This window comes from Amphibalanus amphitrite, unplaced genomic scaffold (assembly GCF_019059575.1).
Source record: "Amphibalanus amphitrite isolate SeventyFive unplaced genomic scaffold, NRLGWU_Aamphi_draft 000058F_arrow, whole genome shotgun sequence".
NCBI classification, from domain to species: Eukaryota; Metazoa; Arthropoda; class Thecostraca; order Balanomorpha; family Balanidae; genus Amphibalanus; species Amphibalanus amphitrite.
Window position 1 is genome coordinate 1,023,982 of NW_024881554.1, and position 21,612 is coordinate 1,045,593.

The following is a 21,612-nucleotide window of genomic DNA, read 5'->3' on the forward strand; positions in this document are numbered from 1 at the left end:
TGAACGACTGAATATAACTAGAAACCCACATACCTATATAATATATGCAGTTGCAGTGCTGGCCAGGTAATGCGGATCGATCACGTCGACTGTTTCCAAGGAACGCGGATGACCGTCTACTAGCTTGAAGTCACCTCCCAGGAGTCTGGTGCGGAACGATAAAACTGGTTACAGCAGGTTTACCAGAATGACCCTTGGGACCATTTTAAAAGCCCACCAAGTAAGCTTTGGATCAGATTATGCACTCTTCCCAAAAAGATATAATAGCAAAGAATATTGGAAAACATATGGATGGAATATTGTAGATACTGACGCAGCCATAAAACCGTCTAAAACCGATTTACACCTATGTATACCGTAGGTATATGACGACGGATACCTATACGTAATAGCAGAGGACGAAATAACTCTTCACAGTGCTCCGACTACTCTCGAAGTGCCGCAAGAGCCGACTCTTTCCACCGCCAGCCGACCTCTTCCCCTCCCTATCACCGCCGAGACTTTCCGCGGCCAGGGCGGTTACAGCGTCATCCCGCTGATTCCCGGTCAAACATTCTACTAAAAATCTTCGTTTGACAATTTTCAAGCAAAGTGTATAAATAAGCGTAACAAAAACCCAATCAAACCGAAAAACGACAGCAAGAGGTATTTGACGCCTTACCAAGTGAAAATAAATATTTTAAAAATTGCTTATCTGTGACCAACATGAGTCCGGGTGCACCGCCCGGCCGGTCTCCGCTGGACGCGCCCCTGCCGGCCGGCCCGACCGGCGCCCTCGGGCGGCGTGTGACGTCACGGGTCAGAGCCGCGACTGACCCGCGGGGCCACGGGCGCGCCGCCCGCAGTGGTCGCGGCGGAGTGCTGTGAGCCGGAGCGGCAGGTCTGCGTCCGGACTACTGAGGATGGCGCGCGCGTGGATCGCCGCACTGGTAAGTCACTAATTATTTCATCTGGTGAAATCAATATCGTGAAAACAATGTGTCAATTTAAAATGGTTCGAAGAAGTCTTAGCCTTGCAAATAGTTACGTGTTACATATTGATATTAGTCCACATACACGTTGTATGGTCCATCAATAATTATTTCAGAAACAAACATTCGCAAAATCGTGTACGGACTTTTGCGTATCATTTCGATCGTACGATGTTTGCCTTTTGAAAGCCTGTCGTTAGAAGAGAGTTCCAATAAGACGACATATTTCGTAATGGTTTTATACCCCTTTTCCACGGTGCTACAAATCATTACGATAAGAGGAATAGGCCAATTATGAAAATCGGGAAGACTTGGGCTGGGGAAGCGAAAGTGCGAGAAAAATAGCCCCAGCAGCACTGCTTGATAGCGTGTGTTATTTCATCCCGTGTGGCTCTACTCCTCAGCTGGTGCTCCTACCTCTGGTGTGGGGCCAGGCAGCTGAGGAGGCGCCCGAGCCGCGGTCGCCCTACTACCCGCCGCCGCCGCCGCCCCCGCCGCGGCCGTACCCGCCCCCGCCCCCGCCCCAGCAGCAGGGCGGCCAGTTTCCTCCGCAGCAGCAGCTGCCGCCCCCGCCTCCCTCGCAGCAGAGGCCTCCCCAAGCGCAGCAGCGGCCTCCGCCACCTCCTCCGCAGGCCGGCGGGGGCGGAGGCGGGGGAGGGGCCAGCGGCGGCGGTAGCGGAGGGGGAGGAGGGGCTGGTGCCGGGGCCGGAGCCGGAGCCGGGGGATACGGACCTGTGCCCGGCCCCGCAGGGCAGGCCGGAGCCGGCCCCGCGATGCCCATGGCTGTGGTGGACACAGAAGTCACCTGCCAGAGCCGGAATATGCGAGTCGAGTTCAGGTGAGCCGAGACAGTCATATGTGACCGGTCCATCATGAAATATCGGGTGGCCCAGAAAAAACGTTCCCAACTTCAAATCAATATTTCTCAGAAAGTGATAAAGATACAACATTGAAACTTCGAATAGTCAATGCGGCACACATTTTCAGTAAATGGTGTGATTTTCATGGTGTTCGGTAAATAACTTTTTAAACGGTTCGTGTTTCAAGCATGCCATGTAAAAATTACTTTTTTGCTCCGATGTTGACTAAAAAATGTGAGTGAACGGGTCACTTTCACCCCGCGGCACTGCGGCCTAGAGCCATGACTTCTACTGGCAGCTAGTCTCATAGATGGTTCGGGTCTCAGGATGACACATTCCCGCAGGCAACCACGATGGCTCTGTGCGAGCGGCATCGGAAGAAGTTTCCAGTTTTCTAACCATCTTGTGGCTCAAATGCTTTCCTGGCTGACATTCCTGGGAAAAGGTAGCTTTTCGCCCAGTTTTTTTTTTTTTTGTCATCTGCTGGCAATGTTGTTTTTCATAAGCTATTCTGTGGTCTTCTGGCACAGGAACCAGTCTGCTTTAGTTTGTTTTCCTTATCCGGTCGATTTACTGTTTGATCTACTGAAAGGAGGGTAATCAGCAGTAATCCATGCACCGTGCCATTCCTGCTCGAAACATGATTTGGTGTTGAAACGAATGACATTCATGAGCACCATTTTGGCTCAGTATTTGAATATTTGGCACATAAGTGAGACAAAAATATTTAAAATGAAAACATACGTGTTGGTTTCATTCACGTGCTCTATTTTTTATTATTTTTTATAACATGGGACGTCTAACCCAATCATCACTATCGTTTGACATCGGCAAAAAAAGCAAAAACGTCTTGCTTAATTCAACTCAAGATTGCCAGCTTGAAAATGATGGTATAGTGTTATAATTTGGCATACCGATGCGCAAAGAATTGACGCAAACTTGATGAAAATTTTTGCTCGTTATTTGTACTCGTATTTGATATATAGGCCTCCAAAGTTCGGAACGTTTTTTCTGGGCCACCCGGTATAAGGCGATCTAAGGTAAGCCGCTGATCGCTTATTATACGCATTCCCGACCACGTGAAAAATGCGGCATTTCACACTGCTTAATTATTCTATGTATGAGTAGCATATAGAAGTGTACGGTGAATGTTTCATGCTTCAGCAGCACTTGGGAATTTTCTGAGTTTGGGAGAGCGATCATGAACTGTCACTTTGCATTCATCCCGACGAATGGTGTATTCTACACCGAACATTTTAAACCGTATATTTTATGAACGTCTTCCGTCCGATCAGACTGTCGTTTACCATCGATGTTCCACAGCATGTCGGCACCGTTTCACGGCATCATCTACCCGTACAACCACTTTCACAACTGTCTGCTGCACGAGGGTAACGGTGAGACGCACGTCAGCCTGCTGCTCGGTCACGGCACGTGCGCTAATGAGAACGGACTCCAGTCGGACGGAACGCTGGCACCAGTCATCGAGGTACGGACGGAGTTCGATCAGAGCCTATTTGGATAGGTTCACCCCGGTGGATGAGTTTAAAACAATTTAAACTTACATTGTAGATAAGGTGACTCTTTAGTGCCCTGGGTGAACGTTTAAGTCGGCTTTTAGTATTATTATGTACTATCAAAGCACTGGCTCAGACTTTTTAAAGGATATCCCGGTGTTGAGACATGTGCTTTTTGCCAGCGATAAACGTGTGTCCCAAACATCGCAATCCGCTGGTCAAGCGCTTAGCCCTAGTGATGTGCCATTTGAACTGCCATTTGCTGCTAGTTATCTTTGGGTCGATTGCCCCGTGACGCTCCTGTGTAATCTTCCAGCACCGTCTGATGATCCAGTGGGACCGTGAGATTGTGGAGGAGTGGGACTCGTCCATCATCGTGCGCTGTGATCGGCCCGAGGACTACAACAAGACGATCCGCTTCGACCTGTCCACGCTGGACGAGGCAGCCTCGTTCGTCAGTTCCACACATCCAGGTAAGGACATCGATCTATGGGCCTCTACACTGGCGCAAAGTTTTGTCAGCTTTGTTAGATTTGGCTGAACGTCGAATCGAAGAGGGGGCACTAGCCTGGCGATGCATGGTCATGTGTGACAGGTAGGGTGGATCGATTGCACGTGCGCACGTGAGGGGTCCGCTTCTACATCTCAAAAACGGCTGGGGAATGACCTCGTCACACCTCCCTACCCCCACCTAATTGACCGAACACCATACGTTTCCGTCCTGCAGGCCCCCAGATGTGGATGGAGATTCAGAAGGGTGAGGGGCCGAACGCCCCGGAGCTGCAGGGCTCGGTGTTTCTCGGCCAGGTCCTGACGCTCGTCTTCACGCTTGCTGACGAACACTTCGACTTCGACACTAACGTGCTCACCTGCTGGGCGCTGGACGGTGGGTGATCGGGACAGCGGGGGGGGGGGGGGGAACTGAGAGGGAAGGCGCAGGGACGGTCCTCTGGCTCGTGAGGGTTGTTGGATGCCAGGGTGCCGAGAGGTTGGCGTTGCCTAGTAAAATCAACTGTTATTTTTTAGACGTTTATTCAGTCAGTGTGGCGATGGTCCCGGGTCTCGAAGAGCCTAGTTTCTGCATGATTTATTGCAAGAGCGGCTATGACTAGACACTCCACCGACGTTATGGTAACGTGCATTAATACGTCATAGCGCAGCTGTCGCAGGACGCTTAAGGCGTATTGCCGCTGTCTGCTTCACCGCCACCATAATGACACCAATTATACGCCATCTGGCTGTGCCTTTACCCTGTTCAGGTGTCGCCCCCCTGCAGGTGCGCCGATGTAGAGGAGTTCCTACTGCAGACTGCTTATATGCTCCACGATACGAGATAGAACCGAACAGCCGAGAGAGCCACTCAAAGTATAACGCCATTTTATAACGTGGGCAGTTTGCAGTAGGAGGGACACATATGTAAACAATTCATGAGTCAGCATGGCCTGACGGTGGGAAAATGAAAGCAGATAAGTAGGCAGCAGTTGTCTAGGCTTCATATCGAGACGCTGGCAGACCTTTCGGAGAACTATTAGGGCCCAGATCTTCGATTATTCGATCGCTCACTGCGTCAGTCCTACGCAACAGTCATTTTTGTCCCTCGTAACAGGACTGACCCGAGATAATCTTACTCGTACGTTGGTGACCTACTGACAGCCTGGCAAATCTAGATGGCTGGCGATCTGAACTCACTGCCTGAGATGGTGACCTGACCCGGTGGAGAGGTCGAGAGGAACTATGACTATCTGACAATGTGACATAACCTTGCGACTTCACCCACTGACAAGCCACTGCTGACTGTCAGCAGGTGAGACTGAGAAGCGCCGGATAGAGTGGCTGACACCGCAGGCGGGCGGAGGAGGAGGCGGTGGAGGCGGAGGCACCCAGCTGATCCAGCAGAGACGCTACACGGGAGAAATGGAGGTCATCAACCAGGGCTGCTCCGCCAAACCCAAGGTGTTCGGACACTTCAACAAGGTATGCCAAATGACTGAACTTATGATTTCGTGGACAAATGTGTGAAGTGCAATTTATGAAGAATCTTTAGCCGTTCTTATCTGCACTCTCGCTCTACAAAAAAGAAACTGATCAGTCAGTCTATATTCTCCGATGCACCAAAACTTCCTGTTAACGTCAAGTCTTTACAAAGCCAAGAGTCGAAAAATAACATTTCCTGACGTTGAGAAGTGATTTGCACTACCACACGTCCCGGTTAGAAAGTGATTACCTTTTTCCACAGGTGACCGGCAACTTCAACAACAAGCGGTCGATGACGCAGTACGCGTTCTTCAAGGCGTTCCGCTTCCCGACCAGTGCACGGGTGGTAATACAGTGCAACGTCCAGGTCTGCTACAGAAAGTGCCATGAACTGAGACCCTGCAGGTGAGGACGTTTGACATATTTGAACAGTGAACTTTTCCCGCTTTTGTAGCAGTTTTCTTTGAGGTTGCATCAACAAAAATCATAAATTGGATTTAATTAGTCATTCCACTGTTCATGAAATACCAACCAAGTTTCATGGAAAGGCTCCCGTTCCAATCATTGCCCGTGAACGCTCCGTAAGCTGGAGTCGCGCGGGCGAACCAGGGCCGTGCGGCACAGCCTACCTTCAGGCGTCGACACTCAGCGCCATCTATGGACGGCGTTTGCCCCTATCTGTCCCGGCCACCCACGCCGCCTATCCTTTCTCACTCCGCACTTTTCCCTTTCAGCGAAAGCTACCACCCGCGGGCAGCGCTATCGGGTGACGCGGCTGCCAGTCGACGTCGACGACAGGCTGACGAGCCGGCCGACGAGCGTGTCAACCTGGTGCGCTCTATCGAGGTTCGCCTCCCGGAGGAAGCTGCCGACCTACCCGACGGAGACCTGCCGCCGCTGGCCACCTCGCGCGTGCGCTACACGCCCTCAGACGGCCTGCACTGTCCGCAGTGCACCTCGCTCACTACATTCTTCATCGTACTGGTGTCACTGGCGGCGCTGTTGGCCGCGCTGGTATCAGCGGCGCTCTGGGTTTATGTGCGACGCCAGCACGGCTGCTCCAGTCTCAGCACACCTACAAAGTGAGCGCGTGTCGGCGTTCCGAGGCTGGGTTGAGTCTGGTGTGCCTCTGATGAACCATTCGAGTGTCATTCGATTGGTGTTATTTATTTGCACACTTGTTGATAGCTACATAATAAAAATATAGGTTTTTCGGTGACCCGTAGCGCGGACGTAAAATATAAACGAGATGGACCGATCGGAGATGTTTTCGTTTGTTAGAAGAGGGTGCGTTTTCTAATTTTTCTCTTAATCGTTTTTGTAGACTGACTGTGTCGGCTGGGTTTACAGTTTACATCCGGACCCGCCTTATATGATATGGGACCATAGGCGTCGCCAGACATTTTCGGTTGGGGGGCAAAATCAAGTTTTGTGTTAAATCTTGCCTTTCCCCAGCCGTTACTCACTCGTTTTACATATCATTCGACGCGCAATGGTGCGAGGAATCCGATGGTGACAAAGTTTTCCTTCTAGCTATAGCATGTATTTTTTACAAAAAAAAAATCAAAATTTTGAAATTTCTGGACGAAAACGACCGTTAGAATTACAGTGGCTGCGATTGCCGACGCACTGCAGAGGGCCCCTGTGCAGACTCTCGTCGCTCATGATCATTACCCAGAAGAAGGTGAAAAACGCTCCATTTGAATCGGATCACCTCGCTAAAACCTCCATTCACGCATGCATGCCGAGGTTTTACGTGAAATGCATAGGGCTTATCCCAGCCGCCGATTGTAGCTAAGAATTGGGCATTCGGCGGAGACTGAGAGAGAATGTCGGAAGTGTGAATCGGAAGTACATCATTCATCCCTGCTGCAGTGAGAAGAAGTGTTTTGTTCACTCGAGTGTGAACAAAAAGTTTCTGGTTTTTCGAGTGAAGGGAAGCGCTGCAAACGCGACCAAAAATATTTAAAGGTAGTGTGCCAGCTTTCCTGGACCATATGGAGTTAATGACCCGGATAAGGAGAACCTGATTTTTAGAACTCATCCATACCTTCAAAACTCATGGAAACGTCTTAAATTCTTCAAATTTTGAGTACCCCAGCGCGAAATTCGCACCGACGGGTTGTCGGTCGTACCCCAACCACATTTCACACCACTATGAACAATAAATACACACACCAAAATCGCTATTACCGATAGGCTCATCCAATCAAGTTTCGATAAACCCGTTCATCATCATCTCCTGCGGTTTCGAACACGCCTGTTAGGTGGTGCAATAGACCGCGCCCAAAGCCAGGGCCCCGGTAACGTGAGTTAGCCGAGTTAGCCGGGGCCCAAAGCCAGGGCCCCGGTAACGTGAGTTAGCCGAGTCGAGGCAGCGTGCGCTGACCCAAGCCGGGGCCGCGCGTCCTCCCGGTGTCATGTGATAGCCCGGGGCTGCCCGCGGGGATGCGGTAGACCGCGCCCAAAGCCGCGGCCCCGGCTTGGGTCAGCGCACGCTGCCCCGACTCGGCTACCTCACGTTACCGGGGCCCTGGCTTTGGGCGCCGCTTCTGCTCATACTTTGTGGTACGGTGGTGGTGCGTCGGGCCGCGCGCTCTGACTTCGGCCAAGAAAAATGCGTCAGCTGATCATTGTCATTTCTGCCACTTTCGTGTGGTGAAATGGGGTCATAATTTAAGGGACGGCTGTTTTATATCAATTATTTTACATAAAATCATATTTCAAACCATAAATTAATGTACGACAGCCAAATTAAAGAAACAATACCAATACAGGCTTACAGTTTAAGTCAGACATTGTGTTGTCTACGATTAGACAGCTGATAACTCATTCCCGTACGTCGTAACTCTATAATGACCTTTGCTGATTTTCACATGTGCGCCGCATTCGCGTTTGTTGCCGACGCCTGTTTGCAGGTGAGCCCACTACAGTTGTTATACATATCGAAAAACCGATAAACTTTTAGGCAAAAAAAGCACTATTCCAGGCCTATTTTTGATTTTTTTTGCGATATTAGGTAAAAACAGAAGCTTCTTATCCTAGGAAAAATAAAATGGGAAATCTTTCAAAGGTGGCACACTACCTTTAACGGAACCAAAAGTTACGCACGGCATAGCGGCAAGGGATCCCTTAGAGATAGGATTGCGACTTCCAGGCCATTTCAGGCCACTGAGGGTCAGTGTGGACTCTCAGAAGCCTGCTTAGGATCCCGGAGATCGGCGTGGGTCACCCCAAATATTTACGTGTATGTGGTGCTTTAGGACTTTCCGAGCCTAAGGTGGGCCCGGAAAGCCCTTTAGGGCACACGAGCTTTCAGAAGCCAGTGTGGGCGGCGGGCGCTAAGAGACTAGGCCCAGGGTGAGACTGGAGCCCTCGAATAACAGTGTGAACCGTCGGGGTCTGTGTCGAATCCTTAAGGACCCTACGTTGTTAGGGACATAAGAAACATGTGTTGCGGCCCTCAGAGGGACACGTGAGTTGTGACCCCTCAGATGCCGGGTTGGGGTTTAACTAGTAAAGTCTGTCGCCTCAAAAGTTCGGCTGAACTATCATAGGCCAGTTGAGGTTTTCAGAAATTTTTGAAGGCATCCTCAAAGATTCGTGTGGCCCTTCAGAGGTCTACGTATGTATAATGTCCTCAAAGATCCCTGTATGGGCCCTCTAGAGAACATGGACACCAGTGGGACTCTCAGAGGCCGGTTTGGGCCCTCCGAAAGCTTCTTAGAGCTCAGTGGAGCTCCTTAGGAGCCTGTGTGAAAAGCAGGGTCATGAGCCCTGCGGCACTTGAACGGTACTTGTGCCTGTCGCAGACATTTGACGAGAGTTGAGAAAGGCCCCGAAGATTTCGTGTCACGCTTTGAACGAAAATTATGTGTCAGCACTCCAAAATTTATGAAAATCAGCTACAAAATGTAATACAGAACCAACTAGGAACATGTCATGAATCATGGCATTGACATTTCCGAGTCTGGAGTCGGAGTCTTGAAGATTTTGGCGACTGCGACTCTGACTTTGGTTTGAACTGCACGCTCCAACAGAGTCTGACCTCACAGGCATCCCTCAGAAAGGTACCCCCATTTTTCCCCGACTCCAAAATCTCATCGGATCTGTATCGATCTCAGGGGGTGCCCGGTCCGAGGTTGGGGGGGGGGGGCAAGCTGCCCCGCTTGCCCCCCGTGGCGACGCTAATGTATGGGACTTTCGCACAGTACGTCCCCATAGGTGCCGCTCGTGTGGAAGAAGTCCGATCAACAGGCCATGGGGTAATCGAACTGCAGACGTTAACGGTGCACTTAGAACATCTCGTCACTTGTGATTGAACCGGAAACGCTGTGGCCGAGACGGGAACGCCGCTCAGGTGACTATCCTGTCAGCACTGAGCGGGAGTTGGACAGTCAGCAGAGTCAGTCGTATCGGATAGGTACGTCCGGACACTGCCGCAGCTGGGGGGTGCTGGGGGCGCACCGACGTCCGGTGATTCAAAGGGTTGATGACCGGCGAGGGGAGGGGAGACTGGGTGGGGGAGGCAGGGGGAGGTTTCTAAGCGGTAACTGCCGGTGTGGGGGATAGGAGTGGGCCATGAGGATACGCGCTGGTGGGGAGGAGCGAACGGCGGTGTGTGAAAGGAAATGAGTATTTTAGCGGTTCCCCTCGCCCTTATCATGGGCTAGGTCCGCCGCTGAGATGGTTCCACGCTACACCCATGATCCACTGTGCGGTGGCTGATTTAACTCTACATTATCCTTGACTTTATGTAATCGTTTCGCGGGGCGATTCTTTGAGTTCATCGGATCCATCCACACTTCTGCACTTGCGTATCAATGTGATGAGGAGTGATTGACAATTGACATCAATAGTCCACGTGAAGTGGAAAGATTACCTACTCCCCGCTGATCTATTAGAGGGTCGTATATAAAGTTCAGCCCACTGTTAATCAAATCTCGAGTGCCCCGTCAGGAAACCCTAGCATTGCCGGGGATTAGGGTTGTGGAGGTCTATATTAATCGTCCATTTCTTTGCTTGAGCAAATTCCTGCTGGCTTTGGATTTGCCAATCTTGCTTCACTCTATCTTGTCTATGACGCAGTGCCATTAATCGCCGTGTGGCTGCTTTGCTAAGGTGAAACGCTGTAAAGGCCCGTGAGACATACTGCCGAGGAAAAAAAGATGATAAAAACAAGTGTATGTATATGGTAAGTATATTATACGCAGTTATAGCACAATTGTGGTCCCAGAGGAAGCACATTTGAACTGTCAATAATCCATGAACAATGGAGCAATATGCTCATGTACTACTCATGTAATGTAGACGGCTCGTTCACACAGTTGTGCAATCACATGCTCACATACAATGACCACGAAGGTCGCGCTTGCATCAGATATTGCAGGAACACTGACACTAGACTTGCACCTGAACTGACCAATGACTTCAACTGAAAGCCAATACCAAGAACCACTACGAGCCACTTCCCGCTACAAAAGCGCTATCGTCATTCTCGGCTAATAAAAGACCGCTTCCAGGCAGAACGCGATACCGCTAAAGCTCAACACTAGTCGCCGTGACGGGGTGGATCCTATGACGTGAGTCCTGTCGCGGGCGAGTGGCGGCGCTCCAGGAATACATTACACTCGGTGGATAATATAATCAGTCTGTTTATGAGTGTGCTAGCACAGGAGCCGGTCGTCACGTCGAGCGGTCGCATCGTGCACGGTAGTCTATCACTGACCGGGGAGTCTATCACTGATACATGCCGCCGCACGGGGACGGGCGCTTCACGGGCCGTCACACGGATACAGCAAGGGGCGGAGGGTGGGAGATGGTCCCGGAGGGAGGGAGAGACACCGCTTGAGCGTCAGTCAAACGTCGTTCGAATATGAAGCAACAGTCAAACATCGCCAAACATCACTCGAACATGCCTCGGCCCGCCTCTTGCCTCGGCGGCAAGAGGCGGGCCGAGCAGCCCAAACAAAGCGCAAACACTGGCTAGTGTTCGATAGGTCAGTAGTGCTTGGTGTTTGTGAGGGAGACATAAAACACAGCAACATCACTCCACGCGGAAAGGTGTGGCCCGATTTCACAGCTATACTACTGATGAAACCGGAAGAGGTGTAAGTAATATTTACAGAACATGTTTGTCTTACACTGACCAAATTATCCTGATTAGCCGGGAGGACTAGGGCTGCTTCAATGTAAACAGTAACGTGATACATTCGTCTGCATGCCTTCATGCACTTGTTCCAAGAACTAGGAGGAGTTTGATTATTTTTAAACGCCAGCTCGTTTCACGGCGGGACTTCAAAGCGACCGGGGGTCAGGGGAGAGATAGGCCACTGATGATGACTATCTTCCTTCATTAGAAATTGAGCAAATGCACCACCAGAGGTCAGTAAGGTCAGGATGGATGCAGAAGCAAATAATTCGTAAAGCTACTGCTCACCATGCCACAGCTGATGGTTCCACAGTCCACACCTATTAGGTATAACTCCATATTGCGAAGCAATCCACTCTTTTACAGAATGAACTCAATGGTGGTAGCAGGGGTAAAATAGTAGCAAGCGTTCAATGCGGGAAAGCCGTATTACCTGAGTCTAAATGTCTGTTCAGTTTGATAATGTGTCACAATTAAAACTCCATACTTTCGTCAGCCGATATGCAACGTTCGACTGGCCTAGATATACTAACAGCCTGGGGAAATTATTAAATCTAATGCTTATCCGAGGTTAAATATGTCATATTGACTGACCGTTCGCAATGACTATCAATCTTGCGACAAAATAACGAGACAAATAAACAACGATACAAAGAATACGTTAACAATGCCATAAATGATCTCACTAAAGTTCAATAGCAGGAAATGTAATATAAATAAGCACTCTAGGTCTGTGATACGTTCAAACCTAAATTTTAAAATGTCATTAAACGCAGTTAAAATAGTAAACAAACATATGCATATAAGCAGAATTACATCTTTTCCACTATTAAACAACAAGTAATATCAGTGTCTACAGTTCCACATAACAACCAGCAAACATGCAGGTAAGTATGCTTACTGTGGGGCGTTGAACTTACGTAAAATAATTGCTACGTTAGTGCAAAATATGTCATGGCTAGTTTATACATAACACATATGTATGTAGTTATCTCTAGGCATACAACAAGCTGTACGAGTTTCTCTTCTTCCCTTATTACAAAGAGGCTCGGGCCGGTTTAACTGAACGGTTCTACTGAAGACACAAACCCGCCTTCTAAGTGAGTTCGTACTATATAATATTCATGTGGGGACATCACTAAACTGGGTAGTGTAGGTAACTATCTGATCCCTGCTACAAAGCTCGGTGGTAATGTAGGACAATCTAGGTGGGTGGTGTTGGGTAACGTGCGCGACAATTCACGGATAATAATAACAGACATCGTAACGGACCTCGTAGCGTTAAGACGACCTCGTAGGAACATATTTCACCGGTGGGTGGGAGCAGACAATATTCAGCATTGACTGTATAGCGCCTCTGTGAATGGGGAAGGTATGGGACACACGGGACCGTAACATGAAAACCAGCACTGTCGATGAAAAAGTAGGGCTCTCGGTTGAATATTGCATACCAATAAAACAGCCCGATCGTGGTACACTAACTGCAGGGGACCACCGTATGCATGGCATTTAACAGGCCTCCTGTCCATTAATAGCAGGGCCTTCGGATGCATACCATTAAAATAGCCCTATCGGTATCCAGAGCCCAGATACTAGGAGGGTTCCCGCAGACATTCGCCGAAGCCTCAGACCATGTGACATAACGATGGCCTACTTGGCGCGGCGTGTCAGCAGGGGTAGTAGCCCTGGAAGGCGTCGAACACGTTGACTGCCAGGAAGGCGGCCAGAGCGCCGAGCGTGGAGCCTGCCTGGGTGGCCGCTCCGTACCAGAACAGAGCCCGGCCGCCGTAAGGCCGCAGCAGGCTGGCGATGCCCACCTTGGAGTAGGTGGTCAGGCCGACAAACAGCACCCAGCCCAGCACCTGCGAACGTCACATGCGGTCGCGTCAGGTCACACTGGATTACATTGGGTCACATCGGGTCTCTGACGAGTGACGAATATCTTTTTATACAATATCATAGTATTCTGACAATATGCAAATATAATTTAATTTATGCAGTTTTAGGGCGCCCGGACTTCAAGAAGTCATCGGCGTAGTTTCCTCCAAAGAGATGTTTATGATGCTCTTTACAATGATTGCGTGAAATCACCGTCCTGAGTTATGAGTACCTGACGTATCAAGCACTTCTTATATAAAACGCTATTATATAACACACTGTGTTCCGGCAGGTTACACAATACACAGCTCCGCGGCGCCAGGTATCACAGATGCACGTTCAAACTCACCACGAGAGCCTGCCCGGCGGCGGTGCCCTGCAGAGGTGGCGTCGGACTGAGTGCTGCCGTCACCAGTAGGTAGACGGCGCAGAGGCCGCCCAGTGCCGCCCAGCCGGCGGCCACCACCGGCCGGCGCACGGGCGCCGCGTACAGTACGAGGCACGCGGCCGGGTTGGCCATCAGAGAGAGCGTGGCTACCAGGTGGAAGGCCACGTTACCGTAAGGCAGAACCGAGTAGGACTGCACACTGGGCAGCACACCGTTGGCCAGGAGACTGATAGCGGCCTGAAGCAGCAGCAGAGGGGCCATGGCGCTCAGAGCCACCGGTGTGGCCGGGCCGGGCGGCGGCAGCGGGCAGCCGGCCGCCGCCGCCGGCTCGCCGACCGCCGCAGCGCCGTCAGCCGGCTCCCGGGCCGGCGCCAGCCGCGGCAGGTGCTGCAGCAGAGCGAACGCCACGCCGCTTACCACCATCATGCTGCAGAGGAAGTAGAAGAAGTCGTCGACGGCGAACCGCGGCTGCAGCTCGGCCGGCACCGGCACCACGCTGCCGTTCGGACCCGTGCCGTTGACACACTCAGCGTTGCCGCCGACTCCCTGTATGAGCGCCACCAAGCTGGGTAGCAGACCGCTCAGGCCCTCGCCGATCATATACGACACCAAGTAGCCGTGTTTGAAGCGGGCGGTATATGGCACGTATACCACACTACTGGTGCAGTCCACCAGCGCGATAAAAAACACCAGGGTAAAGAGCGCCGTACTGTGTGACGTGCCTCCTATAACTGACGTGCGCCGCCACAGCAGACCAGACAGCAGACAGGCGGCGGCGCCCACCGTCACCATAGTATACACGGCCACCACATCCAGCCGGCTGGCCCGGCCGTTCAGCCGCGCCCTCAACACCGAGTAGAGCACCGGGCCCAGGTTGGCCAGCTGAACAATCACGGAGAGATAGGAGGGCAGCGCCCAGCCCTCGGGTAGCGCGGCGACCAGTAGCGGCAGCTCTGCCCAGACGCCGTTCACGGCCACCCAGCTGCTGATCCCGAACAACACCAGCAGCAGGTCGGCCAGAGGCAGCCGGCGCTCCCCGGCCGAGGAGCCGTCTGTGAGACACAGGGACACATAGTTATAATAGCGCCGGGGCAAAACACAATGTGCTGACACTTCTGGGCTGAAACACGCTGGGGTAGGTAGGTACAGCACGGTAACAATACTGGACACTGGTCAGCCGGCGCTCCGCGGTCGAGGTGCTGTCTGCGAGACAGGAAGACACGACAGAGAAGCACCAGCAGCATTGACCTCTGTCCAGAGTCGCACTTTCACCGCTATCCAGAAAAACAAGATATATTATCTATGGAGATTGTGCGACCGTATGTATCCGAATGCATCTACGACGGCATTTCCATTTTCGGGACCAGACTTCACCCGGACATAGGCTATTTTGAATTCAAATGATCTTCATGCAGCATTCAGAGACATTTAATGAGAAAACGACTACCTAAAAAACAAACGGCTGTCATTAATCACCGTATTTTACCGATTGTTTTTATTTGTTACATAACAAAGTTGCCTAAGTAGTTCTCAGAACGGAATCTATTTACCTGAAGTATTTACCTTAAGTAAAGGTCATTAGGTACCCTTTCGAGTAATTAGACCCTTTACTCAAGAGATGCCTCCTCTTCTTCTGGCGAAGACGAGTAGGCTGCCATGCTAGGTGAGGCCATACATTGATGGCCACGATGATCATTAGTATGAGAGTATGAGAATCCCCAAGCGTCACTCCAGCCTACCGCAACCAACACTGCATAAAAAACATAAAACATGGTGGCTGCATAAAAACCAGCCCGCCTGAGTTTGCTGCCGGCCGCTGACCGTTCCCTTGCCCCTGCATCGTTCCCCGTGATATGAGTCGCGGGTGGTCCAATCAAATAGGCAGACCGGTCCGTAGGGGTCTGGCCAAAATAGCGGGCAGTCTGTCATGGTCTGGCAGGAACATGGACGGCCTGCCATGCCTATGACGGGAAAAAGGACGGTCTGGCGAGGGTTGGCCAGCATAGCAGGCCAATCTCCCGAATCTCCTATTGCCTAACGAATCAGCGGACGTCGGGCGACCTGTCAGAGCGGCGGGCCGGTCTTCCATGGCATGTAAAACTCAGCGGGCGGGCCTGCTACGATCTGAACGAGAAATGCCTACTTAGCAGGCGGGTCTGTCGTGGCCGTGCCAGGACAGTGGGCCTGCTTGTCACGGTCCTACGGAGTCATAATCCAGACCGAGCCACCGGACTGCCAACGCGGTTGACGTTTGATCTGGACTGAGGCCAAGTCAACTGACCAGCTGACCTGTCGGACCAGGGTCTGCCAGCGTCCCATCTGTCACGGTCTCGCCTCGTGCTGCGATCCCAGTGAACTGTTAATCTCATTCAACTAAGCTGGCATCTCCCACGAATTAAACGAGGTGGCTGCTATCGAGAGCGGCACGTGACAATGCGCTGATAGCGATAATACTACCACTCCGAAACGTGATCCGCTAAGCGTGCGAAGTCGCCGCCAAACAATGATTGTTACGTTTTAGTCGGAGTGTTTTGAATGGATGGATTTCAGAGCTTTAAACTGATGCATTGGGTACCGACACACACATATCGTCCAATGGAAATATTTTTGATTACCCTTCCGTCCCATTTGGAGTTCAGCATGAGCTGCAAGAGCACCTGCAGTTTCACTATCTGCCAGTCATTTTCTTCAGGAGCATCAATTGAGCTCGAAGTCCACCAGAGCCCACTTAAATCTGGGCTTCACCCACGATGGATCAACTTACTAACGTTCGACAATTGAGCCACTCAAACGGATATATCTATAGGGATGGGATCCAAAGGGTAATAGCCTTGCTACCTTACCTTCCTTACATGTGACCCAATTCGTAAGAGCAAGGGAAGATTCAGTCATAGTGAGTACAACCGCACGCTGATCAGACTGACAGTTTGAGTACAGACGCACTCCTCTCCGTGCCCTCCCGGGTGTTTTACAGGCTTGCCCTCCCTCCCGGTACACCTGGGAAAGGCCAGGTAGGCCATTACGTAATCACCGGCTGGGGAGGGAGGGAGGAAGAGCGAGTCCCCCAATCCCGCCAGCTGGTCGTAAATAGAACACACGTATCTCACCAGACTTCATGACCTGCGGCGGCAGCGGCACTCCACCAGTCACGACGCACGTGTCAGTACTGAGCGCTCACGCGTCACCACCGTGTCATCCGGGCGCCCGGCGTCGACTGAGCGCCCCGCCACCGGCACTCGAGTTCTCTCCAACTCGTGACGTCACGGAGGCAATAAAACCTCGGCCCGTAGGTAACGATGGAGCGGTGGGAAATCGGTCAATGTCGCTCCCCTCTTAGGGCGGCAGAGCGGCCCGCCCGAGGAGCGTAGGTACCCGGAAATGCACCGACGAGTAGTATGTGGGTACAACAGCTTCGTGCTCTGTTGTTGTTTGTTCTCCTCTTGTTCTCCCTTCTCGCGAGCTCCCTAGCCCCTTATCGTGTTGATTTGGATGGTTTGACATAAGACCACCAGTTAGAACAAAGGACCACTAAATCACGAAACTAATAACACCATTTAAAGGTGGGCGCCTAAGCTTGCAAAAGGGTTGTTATCTTTATAGCCAGCAAACCTTCGAAATGCCGGGTTGTGACGTCATTAACAAAGAGAGGGTAATTCTAGCTATGCTGGTAGACCGTCAGATTCCCGATGACGAGTGCTCTATATTACGAGCATTACCGGCGATCGAATTACGAAACTCCTGATTGGCTGCGGTTGGTGGGAGCAGCAGCAGTCAGAAGCCAGTACAAACTAATAAAGAGATGGACTACGTTTAGCTTTGTAGACACGTTAAAAGGCCAAATCGTTGGCTAAAGATGATTTGCGGTCCGGATGCCTGCTCACGTGACTGCCCCCCCACCCCTGCAATGACTACACAATCCATCGAAATCAGATCATAATCGTAATCGTAGCATATTTGAAGGCACATCCAAAGTATCGTGGCTTTTCCGAACCAGTCACAAAGCGTCATGAGGCCCTATAGGGCAAACGAAGATGAACTAAATATCTTGCAGACACAATACTCATTAATCCAACACCAGTCTCGTTGAACAAAAGCTGTATGAGCCGACGCTTGAAAGCAGGTCCAGTTAGGCGTCACTCGTAGCTCGGGAGCGGATTGAACATTGTGCTGGAGCGTGCCAGTCGCCTGCTCCCAGCAAACGTTCCAGCTGGCCACTTATGTGCAAATCACGCGTTATCGTGCTGTAAGATCAGCTCCTGTCTACAACCAGACTATCAGAATACTCGTACGTTTCGATGACGGAGTTGATTCCATCACGGCGATTCGATGATTGTACCGGATCACTTCATCGATCATCGACCCATCCATGGTCCGCTGCAGTCGTTACACTGGCTGTCCTAGGTCTTTCACTTCCTACGACATATCCCAAGTCGGCGTCACTGTGACCGTCGACCAGTGCGACATTGCCACTGTATCACCGTTAATAGCTGCGACAGTTTGTCCATCTCATGTCCAGCCACGCTATTAGTAAAGTAATCTTGCAGCCACGTTGGTAGAGTATCTGATTCCCGGTGGTGATCACTGACCGCCCGGGCTCGATTCACTTTACGCTCGATATACGAGACGGGGGTGGGTGGGATGCGGTTGGTTCTCCAAAGCCACTTTAGATGTCGGCGAGAGGGACGATCTGTGTCGGGCCATGTGGACACGCTGCACTTTGGCTGCTCAATCCTTCAGACGATTCAGCATTGCAAGATCAGATGGTGATGGCCAGAACCTGTGCAGCAAGCTCTGCTTACCATGGACTCTAGCTCTATCAAGCAGTCTATTTAAAACATTCAATGATTCAAACTAGGTTGAAAAGCACTGAATGCCTAGAAGCTATTGACTAGTTTTAACTATTCTATAGTCAATTCTAGATCATAGTTATTTCAGGCAAACCAGATGGGTTCAAACATTCAATTCATTTAGTTAGTTATGAGTATGACTCAGTTTCATCTCATCAGTCTTCAGAATTCAGAATCATTTGCAGTGGCCAGTAAGCCTACTGCTGTGACACTTTTCAGATATGAGACATTAACAAGAATCATAGAAAATTCTCTTACTGACATTATTTTGTTATCAAAACAAGAACTTCAAAAGAGATATTGGGTACCTACCTACCTACCTTTCAGCATGCATAAACATGGTCTAGTATCTATTATTGATAAATGTCCTCAGTATTCTTTGAAAAAACAAAATTGAGCAAATTATGACTAAATATACTCATAAGTAAGTGTGTGAGTTAAGATCTTTGGTTTTGGATGGAAATCAGTAGGTAAAAACACGGCAGCCTTGAGATACTTGCACATACCTCTAGAAAGTATCTCATCTTCTTCAAGTGATCCATAGTTCCTTTGGATGCCACTGGACATGCTTTTGATTTGCTTTTTTCCCTCTTAAAACCATGCACAGATTCTGCAACTCTGGAACACGTAAAGCAGGGTTAATGTAGCAAGAAAAGACATTGACATTACGTAAGCACTTCATTTTCATAACGTCTTCATAAAAAACTGAACTACCTCATCAACCTCAATTGAAAGATGCCAAAAAAAGAAAGAAAATAATCATAAAAGTGACTGAATCAAAGCATAGATCCTAGGTGATCATGGCTGCAAAAATAAGTTTCAGTTTTGATATCAATATTGACTTCAATAGTGCCCTTAACTTGAACTTGAAAGGAAAGTGGAAATAGTTGTATCTCTATCATATTTTTGATGCTGTCTATTTCTTACCCATAGTCCTAATTTTCAAATTGAACTTACATTTATCTCCGGAAAGGGTAGGGATGTATATTTAAAATTTCAATTTCAAGTTTCGTCGCTCGTCGTCGGCTTATTTTGTATCAGTCGCGCCACTTCTCTTATGTCAATCTAGAGAGATCACAAATATTTCACAAATTTTTAAAGAAATATCGAGAAGTCTTCAAATATTATTTTTATTTGAAAATCTTTCTAGGGACTTCTTTAGAAATTGCTAAATTTTCCTCGAAACTAATAGACAACGAACGTAACCGCATCGAAGCGGCCCACGAGTGTGCGCCCGCCTTGTCGCTCTTTTCGATTTTGAAATCAAATAAGTCAAAGTTGAAGTTGAAGCTTGCTTGGATCGGTTGATAGTTGATTACGTTATTTGATTTTGGAGCAAGTCTTTCAGTGACTGGGTACTGGGATCTAGAGTCTTAGATCCCCATTGCCGTTTGTACTAACAGTAAGATCGCCAAGCAGCGCAGTCGTCATCGTCGAAAGCCGTAACGGTATATACTGCCTTGGCCGTAACAGTAAGTCCAGTGAGTTTCAGTTTGAGGCTTGGGCTTGGGCAAGGCTATATAAACCTTGGGCAAGGCTATATAATAAAGGGCTTGGGTCACCGGCTCTGACACCCTGACCTGACCTGACTGCGACTTCATTTTCCATCGTAAGGAAGTGTGGAAAGAAGTGTGAGCGGCCATGGTGACATGCTGCATTATGGTGCTGGTGCTGCAACTGCAGCTTTGACTTTTAGCCTAGCCAAAGCTGCAGCCTTGATTAGGCTCATGAGTTCAGAGTTTGTTGCCATTGAATTGTCAGGCCATATCATATTGGCCATATCAATATTGGCCCATATCAATATTGTTTGAGGCTGGACATTCTGATTTAGTTTTGCTGCATTTTACAATATAATCAGCACTCAGCAGCAGGGCTGCGGAGTCGGAGTCGGAGTCGGTCGGAGTCGACAGTTGTGACCGGAGTCTGAGTCGGAGTCGATTTTAGAAACCTGAGCCGGAGTCGGAGGCACCGAGAATCTGTCGACTCTGCAGCCCTGCTAGGTCTGCGGAGTCGGAGTCGGGAGTTGGAGTCGGTCGGAGTCGACAATGCTGCCCGGAGTCGGAGTCGGAGCTGGTTTTTATAGTCGGAGTCGGAGTCAGAGTCGCCGAAAATCCATCGACTCCGCAGCCCTGCTCAGCAGTGCCTGGCCAGTGGCCCAAATTTTCTCCAGTAAATGTTCAGAAAGAGCCTGATTGATGAGTTTTAAGACATACATTTTGCACATTCCTACTCTATTTAACATCCTGAATCCAGATACGATTCTTATATTTGGTGAAAATAAAAGAAAAAACAATAAAACCTGACCTAGCCTTACCTACTTCGGTACCTACAACTTACCAACCTTCAACCTACAAACCTGCAACCAACAAACCTACCAACCTACAAACCTACCAACCTACAGCCTAAAACCTTCAAACCTACAACCTAACACAGTCTACAACATGAAAACATACAACCTTCAATCTACAATTTCTGCTGTTGCATATACGTATCAGCAGCGCCACAATTGTAGATTTGACCTTTTCTGAACAAATACCTTTTTTCCACCACAGCACAGTGTTATTAGCTGACGTGGTGGGTGCTTTCTTGATTCACCAGATGGAGCTGAACGAACAGAATCTGCAGCAGCTGGCCACCTATCTGGGCCAGACGCTGTCACCTGACCCAGCCATCCGTCGGCCAGGTAAGAGAAAACACAGGCTCTACATTTCCGACAGGGTACTGGAGGCGGGACGTGGCTCGCTGCCGAGCGGTACCCTTGGATATAACCACCAACAGGGCTTCATCTGGTGTTCGGTGGTCAGAGATTGAACTGCGCAGCGGAACACCTGGATTAAGTCGCCAGTTAGTGTCAATCAAGCTGCTCACCATGAGAGATCAGGCCACTGACCGGTACATTCGGATACCCACCTCACCACCTCCGGCAGGGTGTCAGGCGTTGCTGTTTTAGTCTGCGGTGAGAATAGGGAAACAACTACAACAAAGTTCATTTGACTCCTATAATATAGACGTAATATGATAGAAGA

General features: G+C 50.0%; 3 protein-coding genes across 11 annotated transcripts in view; 2 read left to right on the forward strand and 1 right to left on the reverse strand.

The window, feature by feature from the left end:
- The first annotated feature begins 847 nt into the window (after window positions 1–847).
- LOC122378371 lies at window positions 848–6,585 on the forward strand. Its single transcript, XM_043359355.1, has 8 exons — window positions 848–929; window positions 1,376–1,809; window positions 3,155–3,320; window positions 3,665–3,821; window positions 4,076–4,234; window positions 5,153–5,322; window positions 5,585–5,727; window positions 6,057–6,585. The coding sequence occupies exons 1-8, from the start codon at window positions 903–905 to the stop codon at window positions 6,406–6,408; spliced, it is 1,608 nt and encodes a 535-aa protein (XP_043215290.1). The 5' UTR covers window positions 848–902; the 3' UTR covers window positions 6,409–6,585.
- A 3,921-nt stretch (window positions 6,586–10,506) lies between these two features.
- Window positions 10,507–19,661, reverse strand: LOC122378374 (solute carrier family 52, riboflavin transporter, member 3-A-like). 2 transcript variants are annotated; one of them, XM_043359365.1, is made up of 4 exons: window positions 19,544–19,661; window positions 19,093–19,204; window positions 13,701–14,791; window positions 10,507–13,335 (listed from the first exon to the last, which is right to left on the reverse strand). In XM_043359365.1, exons 2-4 carry the CDS (start codon window positions 19,151–19,153, stop codon window positions 13,141–13,143), a joined length of 1,347 nt encoding a protein of 448 aa, XP_043215300.1. In that variant the 5' UTR covers window positions 19,154–19,204; window positions 19,544–19,661; the 3' UTR covers window positions 10,507–13,140. The 2 variants fall into 2 exon arrangements, with proteins under 2 accessions (XP_043215300.1, XP_043215301.1); XM_043359366.1 differs by lacking the exons at window positions 19,093–19,204; window positions 19,544–19,661 and adding an exon at window positions 16,847–16,941.
- A 130-nt stretch (window positions 19,662–19,791) lies between these two features.
- Window positions 19,792–21,612, forward strand: part of LOC122378373 (exportin-2-like) — a 32,275-nt gene continuing 30,454 nt past the window's right edge. The window contains exons 1-2 of one of the 8 annotated variants that reach the window (XM_043359359.1): window positions 19,792–19,814; window positions 21,185–21,269. In XM_043359359.1, coding sequence (XP_043215294.1) covers window positions 21,185–21,269 — 85 coding nt within the window. In that variant the 5' untranslated portion in view covers window positions 19,792–19,814. Of the gene's footprint in view, window positions 20,068–20,135; window positions 20,196–20,317; window positions 20,325–21,184; window positions 21,270–21,612 lie in introns of those variants that run through there. The other 7 variants (XM_043359356.1, XM_043359357.1, XM_043359358.1 and 4 more) reach the window with 7 other exon arrangements.